At 37.6% G+C, this 20712-nt stretch overlaps 1 protein-coding gene across 5 annotated transcripts in view; it reads left to right on the forward strand.

The window, feature by feature from the left end:
* The window catches only part of LOC126866767 (fasciclin-2), a 170950-nt gene that overhangs the window by 141382 nt on the left and 8856 nt on the right, over positions 1 to 20712 (forward strand). For 4 of the 5 annotated variants that reach the window (XM_050620715.1, XM_050620712.1, XM_050620713.1 and 1 more), the window contains 4 exons: positions 3837 to 4003; positions 4642 to 4907; positions 5595 to 6654; positions 7247 to 7699. In XM_050620715.1, the coding sequence (XP_050476672.1) occupies positions 3837 to 4003; positions 4642 to 4907; positions 5595 to 6654; positions 7247 to 7699 (1946 nt within the window). Of the gene's footprint in view, positions 1 to 3836; positions 4004 to 4641; positions 4908 to 5594; positions 6655 to 7246; positions 7700 to 8872; positions 14180 to 20712 lie in introns of those variants that run through there. The other variant, XM_050620717.1, reaches the window with a different exon arrangement.

Genomic DNA, 20712 nt, shown 5'->3' on the forward strand with positions numbered 1-20712 from the left:
TATTTTAGATTAGGGTTGAGTAAAGTAATCGGAATTTTTTAAACTTATTTTTACTGTACGTTATTATGCCATAAAAATAAAATGTCAACTTTTATAGCACCCTTTCTCGTCACATTCTCCCACTACTCGATAATGTAGAAAGGGTGGACTGGAAGAAGAGAGAAATGTCAAGTTGTGGCATTTCTCAGAAAATGAAAACTTATTTTTCAATATATGTATAATGTCACAGCTTGCTATTTTCTCATACATCAAAATGAAACATCATTCTATTCTGCATCGTTTTCAACTTTTACCTGTGACTACAGATAATAGTACATTAAATTCTAAAAAATGTAAAGTATTCATTTTTGATATACGCCTCAGTTTTTTATAATTACCGTAAAAATCATAAAATTTAACTCGCAATGCCACGATTCTTATAATAAAAATTCCAAAATTCCGATTATTTTATAAGCTACGATATACATATTATGTTCTTTCTTCTTCCACTAGCCCTCGCTATATATTAGGTCGTCCGAGAAGTTTCTTTCGTTTTGTAAGGAAATAGTATATGCACAACGTTTTTCGTTTTATATTATTTTATCGAATTACGTATGATCCATTTTCACAACGTTCGAAAGATTAGGTTTCATGTTTGTACAAAGGTGCGTCGTCGTAAAAGACGTGTCTGTAAAAGAAAGACACTTTTCGAACAATCTAATATTATCCACGAAATAGAAAGGGAAAGTGGCCTTGGGCATCCAATTAATTTGAAACGTGTAATAACAGTAGTACGTAATAATATCACAGGGGCTTGGAAAAGTACACTTGCCTGGTACTCAGCTCGCACAGCACTGGATCAACGAAACCATTCATCGTGTATTATACATTTGTGTACCCATTCGTTGATCGCGTGTAATCGCGTCTTCCGTGCGATCCTGCGCGTTTACTGACGAACGTCGAGGATCTATCCTTCCATGGCTAAATAATGTATCGCGGCGTGCGTCTTGCAAATATTGAACCCCGCGATCAAACAATCCAACGAGCGTTAACCTCGGTAACTGATTCGTCGGATCGCGTGTTTGCTCGATTACGCGGACCCCGAGCGATTTGCATAATTATGTCCGCTCGTCGCGGCGAGTAATGGCCGATAAATTCAGCGCGGGACGCGTGTACCCGCTCGAGAACCGTTTCATTAATCGTACTTACTGCCCGTGTTCGCCGATTAGGCAAGAAGAAAGGGTATTATTGCATTATCGTTCGGCTAACGCTGCTATCTCCCCTGCATCGTCGCGTAATACACCGCAGCTCGAAAGTTCCTGGACACTTGCTCTTTTTTCACGCAATTAGCGATTTAGTCAGGAAATTGTAGAAAGATGGCGGAAGAATTATACGAACATTATGGAAATATTTAAGATAGCTTTATATTGTATTTTATCGTAGATCGTTGATGTTGATACGAATTCTTATTTTTCGCGAATGCAATTAAAGAAACGGAACTCGAGCAAAGGTTCGTGTAATGAGAAGTTATATGTACTTTGGTTATTTTATATATTTCGTATGTTATATGTGCATTTTTATACCTTCAAATTTTTCATAAATTCTTAATTTACAGTAATAAACACTGTAGCCACTAACTTAGAAGCAGCACTATACATACGTACACATTCTTCTCTGTTTTCACCCATTTCCTGTCTTTCGTTTATTTTCTCTCTCAGTTTCCCGATTCCACGTGCCACTTCTCAGTGTACCGTAATCGTCCGTGAAATGTTCTCTTTTTGGTGAACTCCGCTTAAGGTGATCTCATGGATGTTCGTAGAAATAGGGGTTGAGAAAAGGTTGAAGTTGAGTAATCGGGATACGTGGCTGCTTGTTACAGGCTGTTACTACTTGCGGTCTAAGGTGATGTTGGATTGTTACGTGGGTGAAGGCTTAACGAATGTTTGTTTAGTGGAGAAATATATATTGTACTGACAGAAAATTTGCAAACAGTATAGCTCATATAGAATTGGCTATGTCCAAAGTAAACCAATTATCTTTTATGCTACTGATAAATTGTAATTTAGAATTTATATTGCACGATGAGACTAGTCTTATTATTTTCAGTATTTATTAAATGCTGTTAGCAAGAACCATTTTGTGAAAGAAACTAGATATTGTTACAAGCCTTTAAATTTATCCCAAAAATCTTTAAATACAATTTTTATTATTTTTATTACCAACGTGATCCTATTGTTCGAAACGATGTTTTAGAAATATCAATCATATTCGATATTCCACATACAAGACGTACTCTTTCGTGGAACCTTAATTTGATAGAAAATATGTCTACAGAGAAATTTTGTTTAAAATATAAAATGTACCCTACCTAATAAATGACTGACTATTAATCAACTAACATAAACGATTCGAACAACAAAGAAACGAAATAACGACCAACTTCAACGCAGACCCAGCTAGTACCATAACCCTCTATCACACGTGAACCTAACAACCGGTCGAACCGGGGATCAACATCATCGTTATTTGTATCTGTACGTTCCTCTCGCTGTGAGATCACCAATCTCTGAAACTCGCATTTCCTAATCGAAAGGATTCATTAAAGCGTGTATCTGTAGCGAGCTAACCATTCGAATTCGTATCGGAGCTATTCATTACGACACGATTCAACGTCTCTCCCTTACCAGAACCTTATCTTCGAGCCAGTACTCTGTCATGCAGTGTTGTTAAATTGTGTGAATCCATGTGAATGCGTCTCGTTTGTACCAGTTTCCCAGGTCATGCACAACACGAAAGACGACGAAATTGCTAGCTGTCCGCGTTCACCAGTTTAGGATCCAGGTAGAACCAATCTTCCGTCTCTGAGAGAGGTCTTGGTTCGATCTGGCTCTTACGTCGAATTAAGGTCGATCGATTTGCGAACCGGCTGATCCTTCGAAACCAGCCCATCGATCCGAATTCGACGCGGCACTCTGCTCTCACCGCGTGTACAGCCCCGCCTCGTAACGATATTTCACCGATATCGGCTCGGTGTTTCGCGTTAGAATACGGATTAGATGTTTTGCCAACGATTTATGAGCTGCACGATGCGTCTCGGATATTTCGGACGATCTGATTCGGGAGATATTCGGCGGTACAAAGTGTTACATTGAGAGTTTCGTTTCTTTCCTTTGTTTTAACCACTCAACGCTCGAATCTTGCATTTAAAATGTTGCTTTATAGATTTTATAATTTCTTAGCGATAAAGCGAAGATTAGGTGGAAAGAGCTTTTATTCTTAAACTAGCTAAAAGATTGATAAGTTAAAATAAGTGAGATTAGCAATGAAATTAGTTAAAAAATGAATTCGTTTGTATAGATTGATAAAGTAACAAGTAATAAACAAAATTCAAAAACAAAAGTATCCACCTTTTCTAAAAGAATTATTCGACGTGTTTCAACTATTTTTACACGAAGAATCAACCCTTTTGTCTTATATCGCAATTTGTTATAATATATATAACTTGAGCGTTAAATGGTTAATATTTATTCTTCCTTCGCTCTCATAGTGACTCTTTCTAATAATAAGTAGTGTTAACCTTTTAATGTTTAAATAATAAAACATAACTATTTTATGGAAAAAAATAACAATGTTAAAAAAGCACGTGTGAAATGTATGTCGTAATTAATAGAATATCGATCTCTGAATTTACTCGTGAAACACTGAGCCAATTCTTCTATTCACTCTGCAACATTCCACCTGAACATATCACTCATCGTCATCGCCATTATCGTTATAGAATATTATCGTCACTAGAATGGTTGTGTAACGTATAAAAAGTTGATGTAATAATAGTGATTTTTAATTATCCCGTATAGCACCCCGGGTCATTCGCAGCCACCGATGTACACGGAATTGCTCCAGGACAATAGTTTGTCTTTGTTCTTCAACTCTCTGCAAGAACAACAGGCTGGGAAATACACGTGCAAGGCCACTTACGCGAATTCGATTCAGCTGGAGAAGTCTGTGACGATCGATACCATAGGTGAGCAAAAAATTTAAAGAAAGTTCAATCTTAGAGGGAAAAATTTCAAATTCAAGTTCTTGCCATTTTAATTTCCTCGTTTGAAACATTTCATGGCGTTTCGAGAAAAGGCATTAAATAAATCCACTCAAAGGAAGTTTCAACAGAACCGAATTAAAAGTTGTATTTTTATATCTCAAATATTTAAGCTTGCAGACTTGGAATTTGGAACGTTAAAAGTTTCCATTTGACTTTAATTAAATTTTCGTTTAACTCGTAGTGTGGGAAACATTGAAATTTTTCTCGATCCAATTTCTCGAATTCTACAAACGTTCCAGCTATAAAAATCCCAGAGGTTGTCAGATGTAAAAATCAAATCCAGACAAAAATCTCGTTTGCAAACTTTATTTTTCTTTATCCGTGTTGTTTCACAAGTTTCCCTCGCAAAAAGTAGTACAACAATTTACATATTTCACAAATGCAAACAATCCTTTGTATAACATTTCCTGGGATCTGTTTACAGACAAACGAAAAATGTTCGCCAGAGGTCTGTGTAAACGTTTAAAAAAATTCTGTAGAACGAAATTTCCAAGCTTTAGTCTCGATAAATAAAGAAGCAGTGTACACAAAAGTATCAAAGAGTAATTACTGTTTCGTAGTTGCGATCACTTGGGACAATGCACCGCCCAATCAATATCCTATTCTGGGAGAAGACTACGCTATTCAGTGTAAAGTGCGGGCAAGGCCTTCACCCTCGGTCGACTGGCTGTACAACGGCGAATTAATTAAGACGAACGACCACTACATTATAGACACGTATGCTCTGAAGATCAAGAACGTTCAAGAATCCGACGACGGTATCTACACTTGCCGTGCTTACGTATTGACCACTGGAGAGCTGAGGGAACGACCTATTCGCGTCGAGGTGGGTATACATTTATCAGTTTTATTCCTGGACTGCTGATATTTATGCAAATTATATTTTGAAATTAAATAAGACCTCCTATAGCGCGATAAGAATATTTTATTTACAAATGTTTCTATGATATCATTTCTTTTAAAAGCATTTCGTTTACACTGGTATTTTCCAAATCGAGTTATACGAGAGCAAATGACAATTTTTTAACGATATTACGCTACACACAGCATCGCGTTATATAAGGGTCTACTGTGTTGTGATTAGAGATTAATTTGATACCTTTCCGACAATGCCGTACAAACTAAATAAAAAATCAAAAATCCTCGTTTACACGTATCATATGCATGAACGTCGAGAACACAACAGAATCACGTGACAAGCTCAAATTTAAAGAAAAAGCCATATCAAAAACCTACGCTCGATATCGAGCACCTCTAAAGAGCAAGCTAAGGTGCCGCCCAATTATGATAAGTAAATAATACGGCAAACAAAAGCTACTACACGTTCCAGGTAAAGTCAAATATCAGACAGAATTTCGTCCATCCATTCCCCTCTAGTTTGTATACCCACCGCGTTGCACATAGTTCCATCCCCCTTGGAAGATTCGGCCGGAGTGGCTGCGCCAATTATTCCCAATCCCAGCCATAATGCCGCCACAGCTATCACGGAACAGGTTTGCATTTCATTTAACAGGTCCACATACGGCCGACGGTGGAGGAGTTCCCCGCCCCGGTGGATGTGATCGAAGGGGAAGACGCAAGCATACGATGCAAAGCTCATGGCAAACCGCCGCCAAAATTCACTTGGGTGAAATCGCTCACGCACCAGAATCTTTCGAACGCCAATCGTTTTGGGGTGGACTCTGATACGGGAATATTAACCATCACGAACGTGAATCGCGAAGATGCAGGGGAGTATCAATGCACGGCGATAAATTTAGCCGGTGAAGCGAACACGAATATCAGGGTGAACGTGATCGTGAAGCCAAAGATCATGGAGTTCTTGAACAGTACCGTGGTACAGGATAACGAGGCGAATCTTGTCTGCAAGGCCTTTGGCAAACCTCCACCCCAAGTCACCTTTAGGAAGCTGACCGATGAGAAACCGTACGTGAAAGGGACGCAACCAGACGACGATAGAATCATGCTGACGAACAGTGCCGATGACACGAACGGCGAAACGATCGGTACATTAACGATCAATAAATCGCTCAGATCAAACGATGGACTCTATGAATGTATCGCCGAGAACGCAGGAGGCGAAGCGCGTAGAAACGGTCATTTAACTGTCGAATTTCCGCCATCGTTCGCTTCCATGCAGAATACAAGCTTTTGGTCGTGGGAGCAGAGACCTGTGAACATCAGTTGCATCGCCGAGAGCATACCGAACGCTACCATTCGCTGGACCATGTACGGTGATCAGAAAATCGACAATGACAACATGATCAAGCAGCTGGGTAACGGTCCTCTGTCTACCCTGATGATTGTCCCGCTGGACAAGCGGTATTACACCACTTACAAGTGCATCGCGTCTAACAAGCATGGCACGCGGGAACGCAATATCGAATTGAGAGAGGCCACGAAGCCGGCAGAAGTGTTGCAGGCGAAAATGTCTGAAATTACCGCCACTACGATTAAATTCGATCTCGTGCTACCTAGCAGCAATCCTGAACTCCCTGCGAAGACGATTACCGTGCAGTATAAGGAGGATGGGCAGACCTGGATGATGGCGAAAAACAAAACGTGGTCTACTAGTGAGTAGAGTTGATTTTGGAGCTACCAAAATTTCTTTCTACCATCTAATAGATAGTTATGATTATTTATTAACCATGATTGATCCTTATCCATCTGTTTGAGTTCTTCATCCCTTTCTTTATTCATTATAGCTTTTCTCTTGCCATTCATGGAGTAATCGTTCACCTATCAGATGTACTGTTAAACACACTTTGACCGCGACAATTCCTACGTGAATTCCATCCAAACTAATTATGTATACCTTCCTTTTATTTATCTAGTGAATAATTCTCCAATTTCATAGATATGTACACTATGAAAGATCAATGTCACGGTATCAATCCGTGGACTAATTATTCCTTTTCTTATTTATTTATCAAGTCAAAGATATTTCCACAATAGCAACTTTTATATACTTAAATCATTATACAAAAAGCCTCCATCTAAACTAATTATCCTTTTTATATTTGTTATTTAAATTTCCTCTTATCACCTAATAATCTTCCTAATCATATATCAAATACACTGCCAAAAACATTTCCACGATGACAGCTCTTGCACTTATTGTTAGCTAACTCTCTCTAAACTAGTTATCCCTTTCATTGTTTGCAGATTCATCCTACGTCCTGGAAGATCTGAAACCACAGACTTCGTACGAGTTCCGATTCGCAGCTAGAAACGTGGTCGGCCTTGGTAACTGGGGAGCGTACCATCGCGAAATTACGCCCGGAAGGACGTTCCCGAACGAACCAAAGATAATGATGCCTAGCGCAGAGTACGATGTGTCCAGGTTCAACAATCAATACGAGCTAACTTGGTTGGCGCCAGCCGATAACGGCGAGCCGATTGACATGTACCAGATCAAATACTGTCAAATAAAACGCGTTTCTGGCGAGTGGGAGGTGTTAGAGAATACCTGTCGAACAGAAGACATCAAGACACAAGGAAGGCTGAAACACTGGATCAAGAACCTATACTCCGACACGTTCTACAAAGTGGAGCTGAAGGCGCACAACATAATGGGTTTCAGTAAGCCAGGCTCTGGGAAGTTTAAGACCGCCAGAGGTAAGTTTCTATCTTTTAACTCTCCTTTCTTTTTTCTATCTTCTCTTTACACCTTTTTTCTTACACCGTTTTTAACCATACAGTAGCTCGCCAAAGTATTCGAATACTTGTCAGAACTTTCCGTGAATGAATGTTTAACCTTTCAGAGGCTAAACCGATCAACGTTACTTTTCATCTACTGTATGATTTTATTGCACAAGAACGCGATTAATATTTTATTTTCCAGAAATTTAATTCGTTCATTCGTTGAGGCTTGATGATTTAAATAATGGTCAATTCTAAGGTAAATTTTAAAAAATCGTTTGGTATATCATTATTTCTTTGCAATTATACCGATACTTAGTGGAATAATAGATGTATCACGTTTTGTAGAAACGACAAGTCAAATAATCAATTATCCATTAATTTTGTACTCTACAAATGTTCTACTATATATGCCACATATGTTTGCAATTTTCAGATTATTTTCAAATTTGATATCAATATAATCACGACTATCGTGCCTTATTATAACGTTAATAAAATCTTTTTAACGTTTTATATTTTATGGTAAGTATTGGAATACTTTCGCGAGCCGCTGTGTCCTCGAAACGTGTTCGTTTCATTCGCCATTTTCTTCATCTTCAGATATATATTTACATCGGTATTTCATTAGCGCCCTTTTTATATACATCAAGTCGTAATTTCTCTTTAAAATTATTACATTATATATATATGTGCACGAGGCTATTGCACCGATTGATATGTCGTCCTTTTTTTTTTTCATTTTTTTACTTTCAACCCGACGAGAGAGACCGTTTACAAATCACTTCGCCTCTGTTTTTATTTTATTCACTCAAGGAGGAGGGAAAAGGGTCATTGAGGTATTTCGATACATCGTCGTTGCGTTCCTTTTTCTTTTTTTTTATAATACTATTTGTAATTAGAGAAATATTTTTTATACGTAAACGTATCCTTTTTAATTGGTTGAACATGAACGAAGTGTCCTCAGTCCCCTTGACCCTTGTAGAAAAGCGACTTTAGATGAACTGTCCGGTAGCCATTCGATATATGGGCACCTTAGGCATATTAGATATTCTTCCCTTCCTTTAAAAAAAAAAAAAAAAAAAAAAAACATAATCAAGACACAACGAAAAAAAACAATCCTTCTACAAGTCACTTTTTATCATTCAGAACCTACGGGCCCCAATGTGGACTACAATATAGTTACTTCCGCTGGAGATACTCGCAAGCTCACCGTGACCGCCATTGCCACAGCAATAACGATTCTATTTCTAGCTATCTAAAAGAAACAAAAAAAAAAAAAAAGAAGAAAGAAAAAGTAAACGAAACAAACATAAAATAAAAATGCAGAAAATATTAAAAGAGATCAACGTCATGAACGGTCGCTGTTCACGCTCTAATCTTTCCAATTTATAGTGTACACGTTTTAAAAAAGTGGTATGCGAATACGAACGTACGAATGTTGCTATATAATACCACAGAGAGAGAGAGAGAGAGAGAGAGGGAGAGAGAGCGAGAGAGAGAGTACAACCAGAGACACAAAACACAATGGAGAAAAGAAATTCTCGTGTAATACGTTCCGTGTTCGTCAAGTTTTCACTTTTTACTCTATAAACGTGTTTCTGCCGCGTGTTTCATTTGTCGAACGCGCGTGAAGTTCGCAAACATGTATCGCAACTATCACACAAACCAAACACGAACTACACACACATACGCATACACACACACACACACACACACACGATTAACGATTATTGTAAAGGGAGTCTCTTATTGTTAGACCGGTGCACAACATTCCAACGTAGAAACGTTAGCGAATAAGTGGGATTCGATGATGTTCGCTGTGTTGATAAAGAGTGGAGGAAACGAGAAATGAAAATGATCGTAATCCATTGTAAATTAGTAGCGCGTCTTAACGGTATACTTGTTCGTATGCTCGCGTCGTTATCTTTTTTTTTTTTTTTTTTTTTTAGCGAATGTACGGTTTCGTGTTTTAGTATTATTTCCAGGCAAAATTTTATTGTTTCGAGGATTCGCAAGTGATTGAAGGTTTAGTATAATGTAGATTGGTGATCGGATCGGGACAGCATTCGGGTGGAATATTATAAATTGTGAATATTCGCGAATTATTCAGAGTAAATTGCAGAATAGCGTTATGTGTCCAGCTCGAAAATCAATTTATTCAAAGGATAATATCACGATCATCGATGCATTAGATGCATCGTTGTGTGCATCGTGAATCCATTTTAACATAACGTTAAATTAAGGGGCTGAGACACGTATTGCCTTAAATTGCCAAATGCTTAGTGTTAAAACGCGCAAGGTACTACATTGAAGACAAAAATGTTCATCACATTGTGTAGGAGTGTTCGTACAATTGAATTTTCGACTTTTCGATCGTCGAAAGGGAATAAGAACGAATATATATGTATTAGGTTGCTTCGTAAATTCTGGCTCGTGAGAGTCAATTTTCTACAAATTTACACGACATATTTATATGCGTTATGCCTCTTTTATAAAAATCTTGGAATCTGTCATTTAAGAAAGGACTCGTTATATATCTTATGGCCTGGAAATTATTTAATTCCTTCCGTCCAAACTATTCTCTGCTGGAAAAAAAGAAGTGAGAATCCGTTGGTGAAAATGTGGCATAAAATGCACATAAAACGCAAAACTACATAAAACACCTGAAGTATAATAGTCATAATTATATTTAATAAGCGAATCATACACTTTTAATTATTTTCATATAAATACAAATTTGCATAAATATTCACAGTCTAGTCATTATAAAAAAAACCCTTTTAAATGCCTGATTAAAAGATCGATGAAAACATCTTATTCGTTTGTTCTGTAAACTCTAAAAACACTATTTATATCATATCAACTTATATAGCAATGTTATACGTGTTTATTGTAACACTGATAGTCTACTTACATGTGTGAACGAAGAGGCGGACAGAAATTATGCAGCAATCTAATACAATTTGCTCAATATTTCGAAAGGAATAAGAAACGTTATTCGAAAAACTAGCTAAAATTGTATTTAATATCGGGTCTGCCAAGGGTATTTTCTTGTTTCTCACCACTTAGTAGAGTACAAATATTTTTGGAATGGAATTTTTCGCGATTCTCGCGGTTCGATTTGCGACGAACGATTCAACGTGACAAAGGAAAGGAACAACGAGTAGAGTTACAGGGGTGAAGCAATTTCTTCGTGGTGTACACGTAGAAACACGAACGCAACTCGTTACCATTTCTCTACAGACGCAACACGTCCGTTGAGGAAAAGAAAAATCAAAAAAAAAAAAAAAGAAAAAAGAAAAAAACACCGGGATAAATCGTCCGCGAAAAATCCGTTTTCGTCCGAGCTGAACTAGCGCTGTTTGCATATAGCCTGACCTGCCTGTGGCTAACTACTTTTCTCTTTTTCTGTTTGTGGGATTTTTTTACCAATTTTCTCGAGGAGGGACATCCGAGGAGTTTTTACACGTTTAGAGCCAAAGAAAAAGATACACTTGCAAATACTTAGACTTACTTAAACCACGCTTCGCGTGTTTTTACGCTGAACTGAACCCCTCAACTCCTTAAAAGAACTCACATAGGACATGTGAACACGACGACGCGATATAATCGTCGATAAATATGATCGTGACCGAGTACACGAACTATTCGCGAGTTATAAAAAAGACAGAATAAAATGCTAAATATGTCTATAAACGATAAACTGATACCCAAATGATAGAACATCCGCACGAAACGGGAGAAAGCACCTTTTTTTCTTAACCATTTATACCTTTAGATTGCGCCTAAAAATTAGTTTTCTTAACTGGGTTCATTTTTCAGCCGATTGCATATACGATTTTTTCTCTCCTCTTGTGTATGGTTAATACATTTTTTTTTCTTTTTATTTTTAATTGTTATTCATTGTTTCTCTCTTGGGAAATTTTCATTAACTTTTTTACCAAGTGATCGGACTTAGTCCTGCTTGATTAGCTCTTGGACCATACGTGTTTAGTGCGCATGATGTGTGTTATGATTATCGATTACTACTACTATTATTATTATTATTATTATTATTATTATTATTAATTCTACCATTGCTATTAGCGTTATTTACTATTATTATTTTATTACTACTATTATTATTATTATTATATTATTCACGACGTACGCTATTGCTACGGTTTACTATAATTATTATTATCATTATTATTGTTATTATTACCATCGTCGCTATATATTGTCAATATCGTCGTCAATTAGTTTACTTGACCGCACTTATTTTGTATATCGTGTGTATCGTCATTACCATTAGTATTATCGTCACAACCACCGTCACGATTATCGATTACAAACGTCGCCACGATCATCCACGCTGATTTGTACGTATCTTTTCTTTTTTTTTTTTCTTTTCGTTGGAGTGAGAAGCAAAAAAACGAGGACGAAAAAAAAAGAAGCAAAGAGAAGGAAAGGTGCTTCATAAGAGGCAAATAAATCGAATATCGAGCATCGAGTCTCGAGGTACACGGTACACTGAATACTCTGTCGCGTTTGAAATACAAATGGCCCCTTGTCCACGAGTCCACGAGTATCGATCGCGAGTCATCGTTCAACGAATGCGACAGGGTCGTCGCAACCTCGATCTCTTAAATGTTCGCTCTTGCCTTGGGTTTTCTTATTGTTAGATGTTAGATTACGATCGCATGGCATGCGCTTCTATTGTTTCATATATATATATATATTTTATTGTATTTTATTCCCTTTTTTTAAATGCCTCTTTAGTTTTGTTGATTCTTCTATTATTACGTTTATTATTTCTTTTTTTGGTATCGTTCGTTTCATTTAATTTAGCGCCGTTCGCCTGTCTTTTTCGTTGGCGACACTCTCATTCCATCGAACACACCACGTACCTTTGTAAGTACTCGAGGGATTCCACGTGATCAGCGATTGTATGTTAACACATTTGAGTGTGCTTAGGTGTAAGAAGAATTGTAAGAACGAAACTGGCTGGACGTTCCAACAGCGACAGTTGTTTAGTAACATTGTTGATAACAGCTTTCAGCTACATACATACATACATACATGTACAATATGTATATCGATCATAGCGTAAACGCAACGAGTTTCTGGTGCACGATTTTGTACATATCAATGGTTTCTTATTCATTGTACGATAATGTGTTCCATCGGATGTGGTCGATCAAACTACGCAGTAATTATTGCAATTCAACAACATTTTTATACAGAATAACCTCTTTTTTCGTATGGGAATAGTTATTAGGAATACACGAAGCGAATGATTTATAACTTTGAGCGCAAATAATTAAAATCTGTAAGGGGAGAAAAGACAAATTGGTTCGTTACCGATCCACGTGCGGAAATGCACTTGGTAGCGCGGTTCCAAGAGTAGTTTCATTCATCCAAAGTTCCATCGGAGTAGTTTTAACGAATTAACCATGTTAATGATAAAAAAAGACACGTTGTTAATGTTAACATACGTAGTTTTATATTTCAGTTTTATTTTGTCTAAAAAAAAATGACATATATCGTTAACTTTTTACTACAAGCTGGCAATAAATCAAGAAACTACAAATATTAGAAAATACATGTAAGGAAACTCGGTTTATATTTTCTCTGCAGTTACTATCGTTGCACATAATCGAGCAGGATTAAATAAACTTTGCGTAGCAACATCTTTCAAATTATCGATGCACAAACTTCTTACGAATCTTACTCAAATCATTATACAAATAAGATTTAAAACATACATCTGAAAGATTTCCATAAATCGCAAAGTAAATGCAACGAAAAGGAAATTTCATTCCACAAATTGGTAGAAGATGAGCGTTTGGAACGAATTACGCGGCTGACTTTTTTGTGGATTTCCGATCCCATTGAAAATGATAACAAGCACCTGCACCAGAATATCGTTGTCCGTGCGATCTATCACGTTTCTATGAATAAAAAAGATATCGCTAGTATGGGAATATCTCTGGTGGCAGCACGAGAGAATGAATGATCGTACACGATTCAACTGTCGCGTGTCGAGCGTTCGCCCAGAATGTCGCGTTTTAGATTCATGTAAACGAGTCGTACGAGGTTATATTTCACGTGAACCGGCTCGGCCGTGAAGATAAAGGCGCAAGTGGGTTTGTGTATGTTTGATCGCTTTCCTTTTTTCCTTTTCTTTTTTTTTTTTTTTTTTTCTTTGTGATCGATCGAATCCTGAGCTGGCCTAAGATTCTCGAGTGCCGAGACGAACGAATGTATATTAGATGTATTATACGAGTGAATGGATGAAAAATCTTGCGATTTCTATGAAATGGAATCGAACGATGCAAGAAGAAACACTGTGGTTCCGAGAAGAAGCGGGCGGAATTTTTTGCTCTAAAAATTTGTGACTTTTTTTTTATTTGGACAAAATATGACGAAAATTTGGGCTGGAAATTGGTAAATAAAAGTCGTACAAGTATACAGGTGAATGTTAATGTACATCGATGGCTTATTTGAATTGATATACATCTATGTTATTAGGCTGACTATTCTGAGGTAAATAAGAAACTGCATTTGAAATTTTTATAGTATTCAACAAATCTCGACTACATCTAAAAATATTCTAATTTTAATCTTATGGTTTAGGTGAAAACATTATTTGGCGCCTCGTGTTCCTTTAATCGAAATTGATGAAAAAGTAGAGATGTCTCTTAAATGTAAGCTTAGTTTGTCCAAATCCATCACAGAGACATCCAAAATTCATCTGACGGGCAACATGTTACTTAATCTACTCCAATCATCGCCACTTTAAATCATAATTTATGAAAGTCTTATTTATGCTAAAAAATAAAACATTCGTGAATTATCCTTTTAAATCTCAACGCACATATTCGCACTGTATAACCATGCACCAACATCTACTTTATTATCAATCACATCTTTCTATTCACGGCTATTCCATCCATTTAATCAAAAAAAAAATATTTCTCAAAAGCATATCAACGCAGTCACCTAAAACCTCAACTTCGCGCAACTCGTCGCGTCTGCAAGGGAAACTCGTTCAATAGAACAGACTGTGCATTCCAAAACGCGAGAACTCGACGAAGAAACAGTAGTTAACGAGGCACCGATCCCACTTCCGGCTAGTTCTCGAGGAACCTCTTCTTCCCCGGAACCACGGGATCGCATCGCGACTAGTTTTCGCGAATCTGCGCGTGTTCCTCGAATCCTCGCGTCTCGAACACGGAATTCTCGACTTTCGACCGTCTTCAACTTCGCCCTCTTGTAAAGAGCGCGCAGAGTTACGCGAGTCGCTTCCGGTAGCGCGCGCCCGAGAAACAGAGAGAGAAAGAGAGACGCGAATAGACACAGTGCACGGCATATAAAACTCGTCTCTCGGTCGAAGACGAAGAGAAGCGTTTTCATCTTCGAGGCTGCTTTTGAGCAAGGTTCGCGGCACGAGGAGCGTGCTCGTCGACGCGTGAAGCGTTTTCGCGCCGGCGAAGACAATAGGTCGCCTCAGAATCAGGCGGAAACGAGCGAGAAAATCGTTTCTGCTGTTCGAGTCTCGCGAAAACCTATCCTTGTCCTTTTCCGATCGATCCGCTAGGCTCGTTGAACGATTGCCAAACGTAGAGAAAAGAGGCGGAAGGAAGAGAAAGAGAGAGAAAGATGAGGAGGAGGAGGATTTCTCGTAATTTGTAGCACCGTCGAACATCCACGAGGTTCCATTAGAATGAGATTTGATTCAACCGTGTCCTAACGTAATTTTGTCCAAGTTAAATCGCTTTTGAAGAGATGGACAATACAAGAGAGAGAGGGAGAGAGAGCGAATCGTCGAGATTGCGTGGATCTCCCTTTTTCACGAAGCGTTCGCCAACGTTTCGGCAGAATTACCAATCCAGTTTCGAGAAAAAGAGTAAAATAATGAGTTTTAACTCTCTTCGTCGGCCGACGGATATACTGCGTTACGAGACGAACCGGTAGAACGCATTTTCGTCAGGCTACGTATTTTCCACGTTCTGACCACGCTGAAAATCGATAAAAATCGGGCTGTGCAAGTCTCATCCGGAGTATTCGTGGCTGGGTAAACCGCACTGTGAAAGATAATTCACGAACGCGTTAATGGCGAAGCCGCTCTGGTTTGGACGATACCAGCCCCGGAAATAAAAGACCACGTGAAATTGCTCGGTGACCTGATTCGATTCCACTATTTTTTTCGTTTAAACGATTTAATCGTCTGTCTGATTGATTCATCTGCACGTTTGTGCAAAGATGTCTGTGAGATTTTCGCGATAAAAAGATTTCTGGCGTCTACTGTTATCAGATTTTACTCGTCAAATATTATTTTATACGCTGGAATGGTCATTTCGAAACTATAGGAGATTTCTATTCATCTAATTTGTTTAATTGAATACGATATAATAATTCATATAATAGAAGGTTATTTAATTTCTCATTCAAGCAAATTTGTGTTCGAATAAATGGACTCTGTGTGCAGTTCATTTGACACTAATTAAAATTTCATTTGAATAAATAGGATTCTATCACAGTTCTTTCTGGGTCGTCGTCTTTCGTTCTTTTTCCTCTTCCCGAATGTTCCTTTTATAGCTTTTTAGGATCAACCTTCTTCTATTCATTCATAATCAGCATTTTCTTCTATTTCTTTGCTCATGCATAAATAACGTCATTTTCTTGAGCTCTTCCCTTCGAAAACAAGGAAATAGCTTAATTTTTGTAATCTACTTACAATCCACACATTTTTTTTCAAACTTCTTATTATACTACATTTCTTCTATATTATCTCTTATCATCAAAAATTTGAAATTTCCAAAAATATCTGCCTTCCTACTTCCTCCTCCATTTACGAAATATCAAAATATATTTAGCAAACCAAATATTTCATGATCAATCCTTGCGGTTGATTATATGGGACGAATCTTCTAAAAGAGAGTATCGTTTGATTAACTTCTCTTGATCTGGCGTGAGTTTTCTTGACCAAACCGGAAAGTCAGGATGGTGGCGCGAAAACGCGCGGATAGAAGGCAGATTTCGAGATTAATCGGTGAAACTCGGGATAATGGCTCGCTTGTAACGCAATTAAAACTCCGGAGGCTGGCCTCGCGGCCAGTAACTTATAATAGAGAGCGCAAGAACCTTGGTAAATTGCATCCTGTCCTCTTGTTCGATCTTCTCTCTTTCCTTCTCTTCTTGTGTAGCTTACCGCGTCTCGCGGAGATGCAATTTTGTAACTTAAAACGCCGCAGAGTCTGCCGCGAAACTGCTTCGGTCGGAAAGATCAGAAACCGGCGTCGGTGAGATAATTTCGAGGAGGATGCAAATGGGCCCCGGCGAAGAGAGACGCCTTCTGTTTCCCAGCTCTCAGCTTCCGAGTGGAAAAAACGCGCGAGATCGTCGATGAAAGTGTTGGCACAAAGAGCTGTTGTAGCTGTGAAATTGTTTATGAACTCGCGTAGAACAGTCTGACGCGGAATGGTAGAGACTCCTTTCTTAACTTCAACTGCTAATTGCAAAATAAATACTATGTTTTTGGACAATAATAGGAAGATAAAGTCTGTAAGTTTCAGTTCAAACGTGTTGTTAGTGTTGGCATATATAAATATGAATGCCACAGATGAGCAAACGTAAGGAAAGCAATTTTTCAATCCAGTAAGCGTTGAATAAATTTTATGTGATCGAAACTGTGGTTTAGGATAATGTGTTGCGTAATGATTAGGCTGTGGATGTGTATAAATTTATAGGAAATTTAAATCTTCAAAAATGTATAGGACGTATAGTTTGGAATATATTTCGCTTAATGTTGAACAAAATTTTCATTTGTATGTAACTTTTCTATGAATAGTTGTTCTTTGAGTTATACCTTTTCTCATAATATTTAATGCATTGCACTTTTTTTAGTGTAAAATTCATGACTTTCTAAAACTTCCATGAATAACTACCATATCTATATTTCAACATGGCAACGTTCATGTAAATATCTTCCATTTGCATAAATTTTACTATTTTTTGCAACTTCTACCTCTGTTCCAGTTCTACAACTAACACTTCTCATTTTTTCTTCATTATGCTACACATAATTCCTGCCAGAGTTGAAAATCATATTCCCTTACCAAAAAAAACTGTTCCTTCCCATGTCACAAGTACCAAATGTCCAGAAATCGTATCTTGTTTCCATGAAATTCTCTAAGTTGATTCTTTTCTTTACCACAAATATCAAATATCCAAAAATTACAATGTCTTGATTCCATAATTCTCTAAATTCCTGCAAAATACAGTAAAATAAAGAATCAATTTCTTTCTTATATCAAGCGCCATATATCCCAACGCACAAATTCCTAAGAAACAACTTGCATAATTCCATAAGATTTCTACGACTCCCCCAAATTCTACCAAAATAAAAGAAAAGAAAAACGACTCGTAGAACCCATACCGGGTAACTCCAAAACGAAGTAACATCTCTACTTTATTATAACCTCTGAGTGCCAATACTTTCGCGTGCAGCGAGCGCAAGCTCGTTCGAGGAACTCGGTTCGCCCCGAAACAGAGGGCCCGTTATAAATAGGCGACGCGTTTCCAAACGAGGACGGACATATGAATGTGACTTAACGCAGGAAAGAGAAGGGTTAAGGAGGCAACAACATGAAGCTAGCTCGCGATATGAAGCGCACCGTGCAATGTCGAGAGCCGTGAATCTATTTTCGAGACACATGGCATTCCTGCTGTGTGCATCGCGAAATTACGATAACGCAATCGTGACTTAAGTGTTGGACAAGTACGGTACCTTCCTGGAAAGATATTCTTCCTTTTCATAGGCATCTTCTCCGTCTCTTGCACGCGGTTGTTAAAGAACTTCGAATTACCGACTTCCTCCAACTTCTTCCAGCGATCAGCACCTCGTCGAAGTACGAAAATTCAAAGTAAGCTCGAAGTCATTTCACGAGACCGGTTAATGGACGCATGAAGTTATTACATTGACCCGTGGAAATTACAATCGTCGTATATATTGCAATCCTTCTCTTTGTCCCGATATATAGCGAATCGGACAGCAGAATGGAAAACGACTTGTAAAAACGAGCAGATTTTCACAAGCGAGCATTAAAATGAACAAAGCCAGTACGAGGAACGCAATTTTGCTGCCGTTAATTTCTGCCGCATAGAAACGTTCCTCGAAAATGAAATTCGTCACCATTCGCCAGCCACCTCCATTTCCATGTAGATATTTTTTTTCTATTCCTCTTATTCGATCCTATCGTCGACCGTTACAATTTTCAATCCTCCCGTCTATTTCGCATCGAATATTTTCCTCTGGCGAGGAAATGGAGTAGAGCTGGTCCTTCGTGCAACGACGTATAATGGTAATAACCGAGCCACGATCCTGTCGATTGCAGCACTCGAGGAAACATTTCTTTTTTCTTTTCTTTTCTTTTTTTTTTTTTTTTTTTGCCCTTATAATAAATTTCTTTCTTTGGTTGACATGTCGAATTGATCATCGATAGCGTTTATCGAAATAGCTGTTATTTGTATGGTGAAATACGTGTGCGAGTCGAGTCAGTGGTCGTGAGAAAATTACAAGATGTAGGATACAAGTTAAATTTTGTTTTAGGACATAGGAAATTTTTGACGAATTTATACATGTATTTTCTGATAATACTTAACGAAATGAGTAGAGGCCGGAAATATTAGATTTGAATTTACGGAACTTCTGAAATTTAATCCAAACTTCACCCAGATCTAATCTAGCTGAAACCTAATCCTAACTCAAAGTACAAACTCGACACTGTGATTCACGGTTTTGTGACTGCATCGGCCTGCATCGAATATGGCAATTTTTGCAACAAAAGTAACTTTCAATTTGAAAGTTTCTTAAACTTAGAAGCTACGTTTTCCGACTCTATTCGCCGAGTGTAGTATCTGAAATTACATACAGGGATCAGTTAAAAGCTTTTGGTGTCTTGAAAATACAACGTTTTGAAATGTAACAGAATACTTCGTTCAATATACTATGGAATTATCCATTATCAATAAGAAGCAATCTTAATTTTCCAATATCTTCTTTATAGAAATCGATACGTTCTGATTTAAAAACTGACAATGTATGTTCATCGATAGCTTCATCCTTGAAATGTGTGACTCAAACGAAACTATAAATGTTACGATGTATTGTCAGCAATTGCAAAAGCTTGGAGAAAGATACCATCCATGTTTCAAGGGAATAAAATTAAAAAAGCATAAGTAGAAATTTCTTCAAAGATTTTAGTATAATACTAGTTCGTTTGAAGTATCAGTTAATTAGAGTTTGTCGATCAAATTGCTGTTTCACGTTTCTGTATTTTATTTATCTCCACTGACTCGACTCGTTGACCGCCGTATAAAACTAAAGAGGATGAAACGCAGACCGAGGAGAAAACGAAAAACCATGGATTGAAATGCGTGCACTGTCTTTCGAGCGCCATTTCGTTTCTCTTTGTTCGATCAAATAAAAGGAGGAAGATTTAAAAGGAACGCGTTTCGCGATCAGATCCAGCGTTTTTAAAAGGATTCGCGGTATTCACGTGTAATTGCCGACGAATATATATATATTAAATTGCGATCTGTATACAGCATACACATGTATATGTACAAACGTATATATATATAAATATATATATACATATAAATATTATATGTATATGAAAGATGTCTAGAAGAAAGATAAACATTCTTACGTGCAAGGATTATGTGCTAGCCTAGTGCCTAATATACTATATAATATATATATATATACATTCGTATTTATAACGAGGGCGAACGTTTTATCGTTTCACCTGTGGAAAACACTTATTGTAAATATGAGTATGGAAATATATATGTGAGTGTTCAAGGAATACAATGCCAAATGAATCAGCCAGCAAAGAAGCCACCATCAAATTGTTTCCGCTTCGCTGTGGAGATTGTTGAGTACACCGTAACCGAAGAGAAAATAAGAGATAAGAGACAAATAGAAAATATTAATG

This window comes from Bombus huntii, chromosome 6 (genome assembly GCF_024542735.1).
Source record: "Bombus huntii isolate Logan2020A chromosome 6, iyBomHunt1.1, whole genome shotgun sequence".
NCBI classification, from domain to species: Eukaryota; Metazoa; Arthropoda; class Insecta; order Hymenoptera; family Apidae; genus Bombus; species Bombus huntii.